Raw genomic sequence first — 15446 nt, forward strand, 5'->3', positions numbered from 1 at the left:
AAAAAAGTGTCTGTATACATATTTCAATTGGTTTTGTTAAACGCTTATGTGCTATACAGAGCTTCAGGATGGACTGGATCCTTCCTTAAATTCCAGGAAGAAATCGTCAGAGCCTTCTGTTTCCAGACGGTGCTCCACCTCACCTTCCCCATCCAAATGCAGTAAGTCAGCTGCATGAGAGGCAATTTCCGTATGTCCTCCCGAGTACCCCTACCAAACGAGCCCCCCCAAATAAGTCGTGTCTGTAGCAAGCACGGATATAGGCGTGACACCCGCTATTATTGTCCCCCCTGTCCTGACAATCCTGGTCTTTGCATTGGTGAATGTTTTGAACGCTGCCATATACTAGTGGAGTTTTAGCGTAGGGTACAGCACTGCACAGACTAGGACACACTTTCACAGGGTCTCCCAAAATGCCATTGAATTTTGAGAGACCCGAATAAATTATTATATTATTATTTTTAATAATATAAAAATATTTATTTTATACTTTACTGTGTTTTATTGTTAACCTTTTTTGTTTTCAGGTACGCCATTCAGCTGCAGCACGGATTTATTTATCTTGACAGCAACAGCGTTTGCTCCCACGATACATAAAGCCATGACTCCAGTGCTGTAGGAAGCGATATCACCACCACAGTTAAAAACAAAATGGTGCATGTATGCCCAACATTAGAAGTGGGTGGATGAAGGGAGGTATTCTAATGGTGGGCATACTCACCGATCAATCTCTTTTTTGTTCAGCCCACAGGTCGATTACAATATATACCCAACAAGGACCAGCAACGTACTGGTATGTTGCTGGACTTTGAGTTGGTATACCAGAATGATGCCTGCGGGTTTAGGTATCATTTCAGCCAGCAGTCAACTTTCATGTAAAAGCAAACCTAGCGGCCAATTAGCCCCCAGTCTGCTTTTACAAGCAGTGGGAGGGAATGTAGCTATAACTTTTGCACAAACCAATAAATATACGCTTGTTGACATTTTTTTTTTTAACCAAAGACATGTGGCCGAATACATTTTGGCCTTAATGCAGGGGTTGACAAATTTGCTTGGAATCTAGGAGCCAGCTAAAAAAGTTAGGAGCCAGGTCCGTGACGGCGATCTGGACCTGTCCCTGGCCTGACATGGAGACGAGTGAGGGGAAGATAGCCCCCAGCCCCCCACCTGTCTCCAAGTCATTGCCCATAGCTCTTAGAGGGACATTTTTAAATTGCATTTTAGTGTAAATATGAGATGTGAGGTCTCTCTGAGCCCAGATCTCATATATAAAAAAAGAGGACCTGTCATGCTTTTTTCTATTACAAGGGATTTTTACATTCCTTGTAATAGGAATAAAAGTGACACATTTTTTTTTTTTTAAAAGAACAGTGAAAAAAAATAAAAATAAAAAGTTAAAATAAGAAAAAAAAAATTGTTTTAAATGCGCCCTGTCTTGCCAAGCTTGCGTGCAGAAGCGAACGCATATATGAAAGCAGTGTTCAAACCACACATGTGAGGTATCGCTGCGATCGGTAGAGTAAGAGCAATAATTCTAGCCCCAGACCTCCTCTAACTCAAAACGTGCAACCTGAAGAATTTTTTAAACGTCGCCTATGGAGATTTTAAAGGGTAAAAGTTTGTCGCCATTCCATGAGCGGGCGCAATTTTGAAGCGTGACATGTTGGGTATCGATTTACTCGGCGTAACATTATCTTTCACAATATAAAAAAAAAAAAAAATTGGGCTAACTTTACTGTTGTCTTTTTTTTTATTAAATAAAAATTTTTTCCCCAAAAAAAGTGCGCTTGTAAGTCCGCTGTGCAAATATGGTGTGACAGACAGTATTGCAACGACCACCATTTTACTCTCTAGGGCAGGGGTACTGAATTAAAATTCACGGGGGTCCGGTCAGTAAAATTTTCTTCCCGCGGAGGTCCGAATGTCATATTGGTCATGACTCCGATCCTTCACATTACAACCTTCCTGTGCACATCACAATTGTTTTCTATTGCCCTTGTAGATACCTGGGTTTTTCTAGGGCAGAAAAACAGATCTCTGCACAAGTGTGGACAAGCCCTTACATCAGTGCCCTCAGTCCCCCCTTCACAGCACATTTCTCACTTTTACATCACAGTCCCACCATCAGAAACCCCGCAACCCATTACAGACTCATCACAATGTGTCCTTTTAAAGACCCCCATCACAGACCCCCCCCCCCCACAAACACAGATCCCCCCCATTACAGATCCTCTTCACCACAGACCCCCCCCCCCACTCAGCACAGATCCTCACTCCATCACATATCCCCCCCATCACAGACCCCACTCCATAACAGATCCCCCCCTAATACAGACCCCACTCCATCACAAATATCCCCCCCGATACAGATCCCCCCTCCATCACAGACCCCCCCCCCCCCCGATACAGATCCCCCTCCATCACAGATCCCCCATTAACGGCCCCACTCCATCACAGGCCCCCCCGTTACAGACCCCATTCCATCACAAATATCCCCCCCGATACAGATCCCCCCTCCATCACAGACCCCCCCCCGATACAGATCCCCCTCCATCACAGATCCCCCATTAACGGCCCCACTCCATCACAGGCCCCCCGTTACAGACCCCATTCCATCACAGATCCCCCTGCATCACAGACCTCACTCCATCACAGACCCCTCTAATACAGACCCCATTCCATCACAGATCCCCCCCCCAATGCAGACCCCACTCCATCACAGACCCCCGTAATACAGACCCCCCATTACAGATCCCACTCCATCACAGTCCTCCCTCAACATTACAGCGTCAGACTGTCCCTTTCATCATCGCAGCATTCCCGCAGCATTCCCCCTTCCTCCCCCTCCCCACACTGCCCTACCTTATTCACACAAGCCGGGAAGCACGCATGGCAGGTCCGGACAAAGGGCGGGACTTTTCAAGTTAAAAGGGTGTGATTGGTTGCTGGACCGCCCCACTGCCTAGCAACCAATCACCCACTTCGTAACTTGATAAGTCCCGCCCTTTGTCCGGACCTGCAGCGCTTCCAGGCTTGTGTGAATAAGGAAGGGGAGTGATGCAATGATGCCAAGCCTCACCAAGGATTTTAGCGGCAGCGGCGGGCTGGCAATCCGGCAGTGGATAAAAAACACAGAGGCAACTATTTGCGAGTCTGCGGGCCGGATATGGCTGCTACTCGGTCCGGATTCGGCCCGCGGTCCGCCATTTAGTGATGCCTGCTCTAGGGTGTTAGAATAAATAATAATAAAAAAAAATATATATATATATTATATAATATAATATAATATATATATTTTTTTTTTTGTTTAGGGGTTCTAAGTAAAGGGATGGAGAAAGACTGGCCCATTAGCATTGTTGGTTGTAATTCCAACGGCCACCACAAGAGGGCGCCAGATTCCAGAAGGAACCATAGGATCACAGAAGGCCTCAAATCCGGGGGCTCAATTACCGGCCGCCTGCGGCGCGGGGGGGGGGGTCCACGGAGACGGGATACCCCCAGCTATGCTGCCCCAGGCGCAAGGTCGCTGATTCTAGTCGCCAATGCGACCTGGCGACCGGGTTTTGTCGAGCACTGCCTTAATGTATGTCTAAAATTGAGTTTATTGGATTTTTCTTATAACAAAAAGTTGAATTTTTTTCCCCCCTCTCTAAATTTTCGCCCCTTTTCAGTTTACATAGCAAAAAATAAAAATTGCAGGGGGAATCAAATACCAGAAAGCTCTATTTGTGGGGAAAAAGGGACGCAAATGTCAATTGGGTACAACATTATGGCTGCACGATTACCAGTTAAAGTAGCGAAATGCCAAATTGTAAAAAGTCCTCTGGTCTTTAGGCCAGGGCTCGACAAACCCCGGGCGCCAGATCGCATTGGCGACTAGAATTTGTGATCTGGCGCCTGGTGTGTGTGTGTTTAGGAGTTCTAACAACCTAGAGAATAAAATGGTGGTCGTTGCAATACTGTCTGTCACACCGTATTTGTGCAGCGGACTTACAAGCGCATTTTCGGGGAAAAAGTCTTATTTTTTTAATTAAATATAACAGTAAAGTTGGCCCAATTTTTTTATATTGTGAAAAATAATGTTACACCGAATAAATTGATACCCAACATGTCACGCTTCAAAATTGCGTCCGCTCATGGAATGGCGACAAACTTTTAGCCTTTAAAATCTCCATAGGCGACGTTTAAAAAATTCTACAGGTTGCACGTTGTGGGTTACAGAGGAGGTCTAGGGCTAGAATTATTGCTCTCGCTCTACCGAACGCAGCGATACCTCAAGTGTGGTTTGAACACCGCTTTCCTATGCGGACGCTACTCACGTATGCGTTCGCTTCTGCACGCAAGCTTGGCAGGACAGGGCGCATTTAAAACATTTTTTTTTTCTTATTTTAACTTTTTATTTTTTCACGGTGCTTTTAAAAAAAAAAAAAAATTGTCACTTTTATTCCTATTACAAGGAATGTAAAAATCCCTTGTAATTGAAAAAAACAGGACAGGTCCTCTTAAATATATGAGATCTGGGGTCAGAGAGACCTCAGATCTCAAATTTACACTAAAATGCAATAAAAAAAAAAAAAAAAAAAAAAAAAAAGAAAAAAAAAGTCCCTCTAAGAGCTATGGGCAATGACATGGAGACAGGTGGGGGGGCTGCGCTATCCTCCCCTCACTCGTCTCCATGTCAGGCCAGGGACAGGTCTGGATTGCCGTTACCGACCTGGCTCCTAACTTTTTTAGCTGGCTCCTAGATTCCAAGCAAATTTGTCAAGCCCTGCTTTAGGCGGTCAAATGGTCCAGGGCTTAAGTTGTTAATGGACATGAAGAAAATATCAAGTCTTAAGAACCAAGATTTCATTACTCAACAGTGAGAACTGTGGCAGATAAATATGGAATAGCAGATATAGGACAGTTTGCTGTAACAGAAATTTAAAAAAAAAAAAAAAAAAAATGGAATCATGATCCTTTCCAGTAGACACATGCTATACAAGAGATATGCAATTAGCGGACCTCCTCCAGCTGTTGCAGAACTACAAGTCCCATGAGGCATAGCAAGACTGACAGCCAAAAGCATGACACCCAGAGGCAGAGGCATGATGGGACTTGTAGTTTTGCAACAGCTGGAGGTCTACAAATTGCATATCCTCGCTATACAAGATCTTCCCCAAAGTTCAGATTACTAGGTACAATGGTCAGCTTATATTGCAAAAGTAATCTGCTCTTACATCTATATGATCACATCATGCAGGCAACAATTTGCAAAATCATGCAAAAAAATTAAAACACACACATAAATCAATCAACCAAGACAGGATAAGACATTATTTGTAGGTGTGAGACAAACAGTCACTTACCTGAGAAGGGTGTCCTAGCCCTGGTGAAATAACAGAGAATTCACCTAGAAGTTCTTTGCGGATCCCTTCTGCACAGTCAGCAGCTGTAGATTCAAAAACCGGAGACTCCTCATCATCGGACAGCACCCCAAGGCCAGGAGAAATTACATCGGTTGCCATGTTGAGGGTTGTTAACGTTCTTTTTTCCCCTTTTGGAAATACAGTGCAGGTTAATGTGAATATATATTTCAGAACAAGAAAATTGTACTGTGTCCAAAAGCCAAAAGATGGCCTGCTTTGGAACTCTGTGTTGCAGTACCTCAAAGTGGTGCCTGAACGCTTAGTTTTTTGGGGGATTCATCTCAAATTTTGCAGAGAAAGAAGGGGGGGGGGGGGGGAAGAGGAATAATCCGGTATCATAAGCCCTTCTGCAGCAAGAAAGTAAAATGTACAGCACGCTACAAATGCAACAGACCATGAAAGCCATAGTAACACAAAAGTCTCAGTTCGTAAAGGAAGATACAGATAGAAAACTAAAATTTAATTGACCCAAGGAGTGCATTAATGAAACAGAACTTATCGTTTGGTAGTTTGTTCGTGCCATACATTAAGTAGAAGTTCAGTCTACACCTAACTAATTCTAAACCTACTAGCAGCCACATTTTAAGATCTACCTAGCCCTGTAAAAAAGAAACCAATGTACTTACTTCTTCTGCAGCCAGTCTGGCCCCAGGCTGAGCTGTCAGTGGCGGCTTCAGTGTGTGGGAGTGTGCAGAAGAGGCAGACGACAACGGAAGCCCCATAATAAGTCTATGGGCAACGTCACTTCCCAGCCATTTCCGAACTGCTGTCTGTTCCCTCCTGCACACAGCTTTCATCACTGGAGACCGGACCGGTTCGGCTCCAGAAAAGGTATTTTTAGCGAGCTCTTCTTTTACAGGGCTAGACAGATTTGTTTTTGAATGTGGCTGCTGGTAGGTATAGCGTTAGTTAGATTTTGGGTGAACATCCACTTTAAAGTAACTTAAGGCAAAAAACAACAGGATTTTTGTTACTCACCAGAAAATTACTCCCTTTGATTTCATTGACAGACAAAGCTCTTCAATTTTTGACCATAGGGTTACACCACCACCTACAGGAGTGGGACACTAGGCCGAAAGATAGCACCGCTGCCTATGGTCAGTCCGAGCTGGTATAAACATGCTCCCTGCTATAGGCAAACCAGTTAGTCACAAAGCAGTATATATAAAAAAAAAAAAAAAAAAGAAAAACTCAAGACACTCCTCTATTCTTGACCATTGGGTTGTCCCAAAGCAATGCATCATGAGGGGTGGAAAATAAAATAAACACTGGCTTGCCTATAACAGAGAGGGAGTGTTTTTTGTTTCCATAGTGTCCTACTCCTGTAGGTGGCGGTATAACTATATGGTCATGTATAGAAGAGCCATGTCCATCAATGAAGCTAAGAGAAAATGTTTTACCCCTTTTTTAATAGAGTAAACAGTAAAGGGTGGGTATTACCCCTGTCAGTGCACCCCCTATCTCTATCTCACGGGAGAGATTCTTGTTTACTTCCTTTCCCGTAGTAAAAACAGGAAGTGTGAAAATCCCTCCAAAGTGTGGGAATCCTGGTGTGTCACTACTGAAAGATTTCCCCTCTAGTCATGTTCTGATGCAAGCACAAAATTTGGAATTTTCGATAAAATGAAACAGTACAAATAGAATGAGTGCAGAGAGCTATACCCCCCCCCCCCCAATCTATTATGAATTCTGATGCTAGACTAATACACCTCACTAACCGATCCATGACTGCTGCTCCTCTCTGCCAATCCCTTCACTGGCTTCCCCTACCCCACCGTGTAAAATTCAAAATGCTAACCATAACATACAAGGCCATTCACAACATCGCCCCCATCTACATCACCAACTTCATCTGCAGATATTGCCAAAAATCGCCCCCTCTGCTACTCCCAGGACCTCTCCAACTCCCTTGTTACCTCCTCCCATGCTCGCCTTCAGGACTTCTCCAGAGCCTCTCCCATCCTCTGGAACTCCCTGCTCCAGTAGATCCAATTAGCCCCTACCCTGTCCACCTTTAGGAGATCCCACCTAACAACTGTCCCAGAGCCACCCCCATGAAATCATTCTCTGCAGCCATTACCTTTTATACCATCACCCCCTCCCTTTAGAATGTAAGCTCTACGAGCAGGGCCCTCCTCTACCTTTTGTATTGAACTGTACTGTAATTGTGTTGTCACCCTTATATATTGTAAAGCGCTGCGTAAACTGTTGGCGCTATATAAATTGTGTATAATAATAATAATACTCACATAGAAAATATTTTTTTCTGCTAAATTCTGTCAGAAAAAAATCCAGCATATTTGGGGCGTTTCTGTGTGAATGAGGCCTTACAGATAAACAAAATACAGCACATTTCATGGAGCAAAGAGGTATTTGCATACCAAATACCTGCGTCCCCTGCACTGTGTTCAGCCAAACTACAGATCAGAGAGGAAGGTGGGGGTGAGGGGGTCAATACAAATACTGGGCCATTTTATCCCTTAATGCAGGGAATGCACAGTACAAAAAGGTCCTGCCTTTAGAACCACTATCAAGGAAAAGTAAAGACAAAGGGGTCCATGCAACAAGGTCTCTAGTACACAAATCTACGTTTCAGCAGATCTAGCTTTGCAAGGACGCTTTTCAGCCTGAGGGATCCTGAGTTGGGAATCTGCTGACTATACAAGATTTTAATATGCACATGCAATACCTTTTTACTTTATTTCAACACTAAAGTATACCTAACGACCAAACTTGTTTTTTTGTTTTTTTTGGTAAAGAATGGAGGGGCATTATACCTCGTCAGTTTTTATTGATGTTTGTACCCCTATTAGGGAGACTCATTCTTTATTTGTCCTGTACGTAAATGAGCGCAACCAAATAAGTGGTACCTGCATCTAGAGAAGAAGAAAAAAAAAAAAAAAAAACGCTGGTAAAACGCACATGGATTCTGTTGGTATCGTCAGACTACACAATGTATATTCCAAAAAGTTAAAAACAAAATAGTTTTTATAATAAAAACATGATAAAAGCAATTTACGTTCTTAACTTTTGGAATATATGCGTAGACATAATCCATGCAGGTTTCCTCTATTTGTCCAGTTTACCATTTTAGTTTTTACCAGAAAGCTTCCCATGGGAACATTAGTTCTGGTGACCATGGTAACAACCAGGGATTCTCTCACTTTTCAAGGGGTTTCCCATCACTACAAACAAATGGCCACTATCCTACCTTTAACTGGCCTTTGCAGCAAGGAGCACATGGAATGCTAACACATTTAAAACAAAACCAAAAGCCTGCTACCAACCGAAATAACCTGTTTTGACAGTCTGCGTTAAAAACAGGGGTTTCATTTGCACACATTTGCAAATACATGCATAAGCCACGACAAGGCATCCCAATGTTATACGCAGTCCTAACTCACTAATACATTTTTGAGAGCCTCCACAGTGGAAGCATATGTATTATAATGGATAGGCGAGCCTGGGAAGGAGCCCATCCCTCCTCAAGGCACATGGGTGCACTGGACACTCAGCACATAGCACAGTGGGAGGAAAAGTTGTCCAGTGCGTTTCCTCACCAGTATTCCAACAGTACAACCAAATGGCCACTGCTCTCACCTATAACTGGCCTTCGTGGCAAGGAGCACGTGGAAGTGCAAGGCATGTAAAACAAACCCGAAAAAATTCCCAGCCAGCCTGCTACCAACCAAATTAAAGCAGAGTTCCAGCCAGTATTAAAAAAAAAAAAAAAAATTTTTTTTTTAAAAGTCAGCAGCTACAAATACTGTAAACACCTCCCGTCCACGCTACAGCGCAATATGGCTAGAGCATGGGCCTTAATTGCCGGTAGGGCGTCCACGTATGTCCTACCGTGCATGAGCTAACTGTGCGCCCGCCACAGCACGCTCTGATCACTGAGTCAATGAGACTTGGCTGACCACAGACCAGAGTAAGGGGCAGATCCTGGCTCCTTACCACGTAATGAAAACAGTAGATCGGTAAATCGGCCCACCCTCCCCCACACGCTGACAGCGTGGAGGAGAGAAAAAAAAAAAAAAGCTGATCACCGGCTTCTGTCAGAGGGACAGCTAGAGCCACTGTTGCCTCATCTGTGCCCACTAGTGCCACCTATCAATGCATCAATGCCCACAAGTACCAGCCATCAGTGCAGCCTCATCGGAGCACATCAATGGAGAAAAATTACCCGTTTAAAAAAAAAAAAAAATTTATATAAAATTTTATAACAAACTATAAAAAAAAATTTTTTTTAGTTTTTTTTTAGTTTTTTCAAAATTTTCAGTCCTTAGATTTTTTTTAGCAAGAAATAAAAGTCCAGCAGTGATTAAATACCAACAAAAGATAGTACTATTTGTGTATGGGAAAAAAGTGGCGGCACTGTCAGATGTTTTTTCACCTTAAGAAAAAAAAAAAACCATTTACCTTTACCACCCCCTTAAGGTGAAAAAAAACACAAACCTTTACAACCCCTTTAAGATGAAGGAAAAACCCCTTTAACAGTGTGGCTTCCTGTTTCGGTTTTGGGACAGGAAGTGAAGGGAAATCCTCCCAATGGGGCGATATGTTTGGCAGCTATGGCATAAAACGTGTAGACGTGAAGGGACAGAAGTGTGTGAATCACAGGATCACACGGTGAAAATAAAGGGGATCCTTAAAGTAAACAAAAGCAGTCTTCATATCAGAGGATCGCTAAGCTGCAATATATTCCATTTGTGTCTTTAATAAAACAGCCTGGATCAGTACATGTGATGTGAAGAGACCCAACAGGAAGGGGAGATATTCAACCAATGGGAAGATACAGCGTGCAGCTTGGTGGGATTTTATATAGCAGGCTGGGGGGCAGATAAACACACATGGTAGGTAGTTATAGGAGAGGCATACCCCAGGCTGTACACCAATATGGTGTAGTATAACCCCTTGCAGACTACTACAATGATACACAAGCCAGCACTCCTCGGGAATACAGTCATACACGCGGTGGTTGTGTGACTGGACTAAACACAGAGGCGTGCAGAAAGCCTTCCATGGCATAACAATACACACTATGTAGAGGACTATACTATACAACATTCCATATGAAATAGCGGCATTCGCTCAGACTAGTCACTCACCGACTTCCCGCACCGGTACGCCGCTACCTCCACTCTCCTCACTGCCCGCCTGTTAGTAACTGTTGCATTCAAACCAGGCACAAAGCTCTCCAGCCATTCACAGCGAACTTTTCGCACGCCAGCCAATCGGAGAACTAGCGACTCTGAACTGGCCAATAGCAGCGGATTGCGGAAGAGGCAGTCACTTGACGTCGGCGTCTTGCTGTATAGGAGTAAGTCAAATGTTCAGCGGCTGTACGGAGATCTGATTGGTTGGCAGATGTCAGTAATCACAACGTGATAGTAAAATCTATGAATCAGGTATTGGCTATTTAGCAATAACACAGAATATTTGTCTATAACTAGATTAGGATGAGATGAGTTCAAAATGTGCATAGAAGAGCAGAGCCGTCTCAAACAAGGCATTGGATAAATTCTGGATAAGTTATGTTTTCCAAAAAAAAATAAAATGCTATTTTTTTCAGGTTAAAAAAATATGCATTATTATTTTTTTGTTAGGGACCTGTAAAGCATTGCACCGTGCAATGCTACAAAAAAAAATTCCACAGTCTTGCAGACTCTGATACCGGCAGGTGTTCCGTCAGATTAGATGACCCGTCAAAGTTTGTAACAGAAGTGACGTTGTGTCACGGCTAGGGATGAGCTCAGGCGTGTTCGCATGGTGCATGTGCAGAGCCCACCAGGAAGTCGGCACAGCGCTGCAGTAATCACAGGCAGTGAGACATTTCCCCGATGCGCGGCTGCAGAGATCAGGCAATGTCTCACTGCCTGTGATTAGCGCAGCGCTGTGCCGACTTCCTGGCGGGCTCTGCACATGGACCATGCAAACACGCCTGAGCCCATCCCTAGTCATGGCCATCTTGCTACACCCCGCACTCCTCCACAGTAACGATACAGTGAGAAGGCGACAAACGGACATCTTTTTACACCCACCGAAGTCTGGCATTTCACACTTACATAGGTCCCAGCTGTCCCTGATTTTGAGGGACTGTCTCTGATTTGGAACAAAGTCCCTCACAGCTTCTCATTAGTCCCTCATTTTGTTCTGGTCTATATAGTTGTATATAAAATGCACTATTTAACTATCAAAAAACAGAAAATTGTACCATACTTACCGTAATTTTCTTTTCCTGGTGCCTATCCATGGCAGCATACCTGTGACAAGCTCCGCCTTGGCTCCTCCCTCAGGACTAGTGAATATTATAAAAGAAACGGTTAGTACGGCCCCCTCATTCTCTGTAATATAGAATACCGAGGGTGGGAATGTATGCTGCCATGGATAGGCACCAGGAAAAGAAAATTACGGTAAGTATGGTACAATTTTCTGTTTTCCTGGTGCCTCCATGGCAGCATACCTGTGACAAATAACTAGCTGAGACAGGTGGGATGCTTAGAAGTTTATTTTAAAGAAATTATTATTTAGAAGAAGCGAAGGCTGAAGTAACTGCTTGTCTGCCAAACTCCACCGAAGAGAGAGCTCCTAGGTCTGCCCTGTAATGTTTCAGAAACGTATGTTGGGACGACCAAGTCGCTGCCCGACAGATAGTTTCAATTGACACATTCGCTCTTGCTGCACAAGAAGCGGAAACCGCTCGGGTGGAGTGCGCCCTGACCGCCGAAAGGGGTTCCAGTCCCTTTGTCCTGTATACCTTGTGGATGAGTTTAATGATCCATGAGGCAATCGTTCTTGCTGATGCCTCCTTGCCTTTGTTTTTACCCCAGGGAATTATAAACAGCCTGATGGAAGCCCGGAATGATGCTGTGGCCTGCAGATAGCATCTCAAAGTGGAGGCAATGTCTAGCTCATGAAGAGAACCGGAGTCCTGTTCCGAAAATGTTGGGAGTGCCCAAGGTTCCGACATGTTCAAGGATGATGCGACCTTTGGAATGAATCCTCGCACTGTTCTGAGTTCTACTCTGTCTGGATAGAATATAATGTGATCATGATCTACTCCTAAAGCTTGGAGCTCCGAAACCCGTCTGCCAGAGGTTATAGCTATCAGGAAGGCTAACTTCAAGGTTAGATTCCAGAGCGATGCCAACTCCGAAGGGGCAAAGGGTGGATTGGCCAAGGACTCCAGGATGACAGCAAGGTCCCAAGTGGGAAAAGATTGGTTGGCGGTCGGATCTTTCTGACAGCTTTGAAGAACTGGATTAACAATGGATCCTCGGCCCATCTTCTACTGGTTGCTGCTGAGATCGCCGATACCTGCACCTTTAGTGTACCTAATGCAAGGCCTAGGTCCAGACCTGTCTGCAAAAACTTGAGAATTTGAGAGGATGATGGGGAAGCTGGATCACAGCTTCTGTCAAGCATGAAGGCCCTGAACTTGTTGCACACTTTATCGTATATGTCGTTTGTGGATGGTTTTCTTGCTTTGAGCAGGGTTGCAATCGCTTTGTCGGAGCACCCTAGGGATTGGAACCTTTTCCTTTCAGCTGCCAGATGTGAAGGTCCAGCCTGCGGGGATCTGGATGGGTATGACACCCTTGCGACAGGAGAAGAGGTATTATTGGAACCTTGACTGGAGTGCTCAGATCCATTGCCATGGGGAACCAAGGACGTCTTGGCCAGTATGGTAGGACCGATATCACCGTCGTGGTTTCCCTCACGAGTCTTGACAAGAACCTTGGAATGAGAGGCCGCGGAGGGAAGGCATAGGCCCGCTTGCACGCCCAAGGGCTGAGAGGGCATCTATTGCCTCCGCCTGGGGGTGAGGAAGCCTCGAGATGAACCTTGGAAGCTTGGTGTTGAATGCTGTTGCAAAGAGGTCTAGCTCGAGGGGACCCCACTGGTTCACTATCCAGTTGAAAATCTCCGGGTGTAGAGACCATTCGTTGGTATCCAGGAACTTGCGGGAAAGGCTGTCGGCCCTCGAGTTGAGATGACCAGGCAGATAGACTGCCCTTAGGTCTTTCAGATTCCTTTCTGCCCAGAGGATTATGGGTTCCACCTCGTTCAGGAGGGACCTGCTGCGCGTCCCCCCTTGTCGGTGCACATAAGATACCGCAGCCCTGTTGTCCATCCTGAGGAGAACTGGTTTCCCCGCAATCTCGAACTCTAGGGCTAGTAATGCAAGGTAGGCCGCTCTGAGCTCCAAGACATTTGACACCATGCCTGCTGTATGGAAGGACCATCTTCCTTGTACTGAGGTCTGGTTGCAGTGTGCTCCCCAACCAGCTGCACTGGCATCGGTAGTAATTGTGATCCAGTCGACATGCCCTAGTGGGCGTGATTTCAGAAGTGTCTGTTTCTTCATCCACCAATGTAGACTCCTGAGCATCAAGGTTGTCAAGTGTATGGGTTGGGATAGATACCGTCTATTCCACAGTCTTAGGAACTCCAGCTGGAAATGTCTCAAATGCCAATGGGCCCAGGGGACCATAGGGATACATGACGACATCCGGCCTATCAGGCTCAAGCAGTTTGAGGCTGTCAGGTAGGATCTCGTACTCACTCTCTTCATTTGCTGAATAATGGAAGTTGCCTTCTGAGGTGGGAGAGCCACTGTTCCGTTCCTTGTGTTGAACAGAGCGCCCAAATAGACCATCTCCTGGGTTGGAGAAAGGTGACTTTTCTACTGGTTTATCTTCCATCCGAATTCCGTTAGCGTCGTCAAAAGAATGCTCCTGTGTTCCACTAACTGGGCTGGATCCTTCGCCAGGAGTAGAAGGTCGTCCAAGTAGTGGTATACACGAAGCCCCATTTCTTTCAGAGGGGCTATGATGGCAATCAGAGTCTTTGTGAAGACTCTTGGGGACGTGCAGAGGCCAAATGGAAGGCTCTGAAATTGGAGATGCACCTGCCCCACCGCAAATCTCAGATACTTCTGGAAAGGAGGGAGTATGGGTATATGCAGGTAAGGGTCCTGCAAGTCTATTGACAACATCCAGTCCCCTGGTTGGACTACACGAATAATCGTCTGTAGTGACTCCATCTTGAATTTTTCTAGAAAAATATAGCGATTTAGTCTTTTTAGGTCTATCATGGGTCTCCACCCTCCGTTTCTCTTGGGGACTAGAAACAGGGTGGAGGCACTGGAACTACTGCTTGTTGCTCCTGCAGGGAGAGAAGAAATCGCTTTAGCGCTTCCGCTTTTTCGGGGGACCTTGACACCCTTGTCGGGGAGGAAAAGTCCTTATGAGGTTTGTCTAGGAATGAACAGAAATGGCCGTGTTTGACCGTGGCAACTACCCAAGGATCTCTGCACTTTTGTTCCCAGATGTTTGAGAACTGTTTTAACCTGGCCCCTACAGGGATCAATTGGGCTGGCCTGGCGTCAAAAGGATTTAGTTGAATCCTGTGGGGTAGGCACTGGTCTCTGTCTTCGGGTTTTGAGAAACGTAGACTGTGTGCTTTTCCAATTATGCCTGAAGCCTTTCCCTTGCCTGGACTGTCGGTAATCCTTATTTTTGGAGTATTGGAACCTGGGTGCGAATGACCTGGAGCATCTGGATTGCCTGTCTTGGGGAAGTAGGCCTAATTTTCCGCCAGTGACCCGAGAGATGGCCTTGTCCAGCTTTTCCCCAAACAAGGCTTTACCGTCAAAAGGTATCTTGCACCAGTTCTGCTTCGAGGCAATGTCCGCTGCCCACGGTTTCAGACACAGGGCCCGTTTGGCCATTACTGAGTGGAGCATTGCCCTTGCGGAGCAACAAATTGAGTCAATGGCGGCTTCCCCAATAAAGTCCGCTGAGAGCTTCAGCTCATCTAAGGCCTTAATTATATCTTCCTTTGGGATGTCCTGTTGGATTGCCGTCTCTATGTTATCCGTCCAGACACAAAGTGCATTAGACACTGATGTCAGGGCTATCGCAGGCTTACAGGCGTTGCCTGCCATCTGATAAGCCTTCTTAAGGTCAAGGTCCATCCTTCTGTCCAGAGGATCCTTGAAAGAAGTTGAATCCTCCAGGGGCAAAGTGACAT

At 45.2% G+C, this 15446-nt stretch overlaps 1 protein-coding gene across 2 annotated transcripts in view; it reads right to left on the reverse strand.

The window, feature by feature from the left end:
* KIF20A (kinesin family member 20A) overlaps positions 1 to 10653 on the reverse strand; it is a 42136-nt gene extending 31483 nt beyond the window's left edge. For both annotated transcript variants that reach the window (XM_077472357.1, XM_077472356.1), the window contains exons 1-2: positions 10520 to 10653; positions 5349 to 5536 (exon numbers count right to left, since the gene is read on the reverse strand). In XM_077472357.1, coding sequence (XP_077328483.1) covers positions 5349 to 5507 — 159 coding nt within the window. In that variant the 5' untranslated portion in view covers positions 5508 to 5536; positions 10520 to 10653. The remainder of the gene's footprint in view (positions 1 to 5348; positions 5537 to 10519) is intronic.
* Between the last annotated feature and the right edge of the window lie 4793 nt (positions 10654 to 15446).

Source organism: Lithobates pipiens, unplaced genomic scaffold (genome assembly GCF_037356315.1).
Source record: "Lithobates pipiens isolate NorthernLeopardFrog02 unplaced genomic scaffold, aLitPip1_a1.2 Scaffold_8, whole genome shotgun sequence".
Lineage (NCBI taxonomy): Eukaryota > Metazoa > Chordata > Amphibia > Anura > Ranidae > Lithobates > Lithobates pipiens.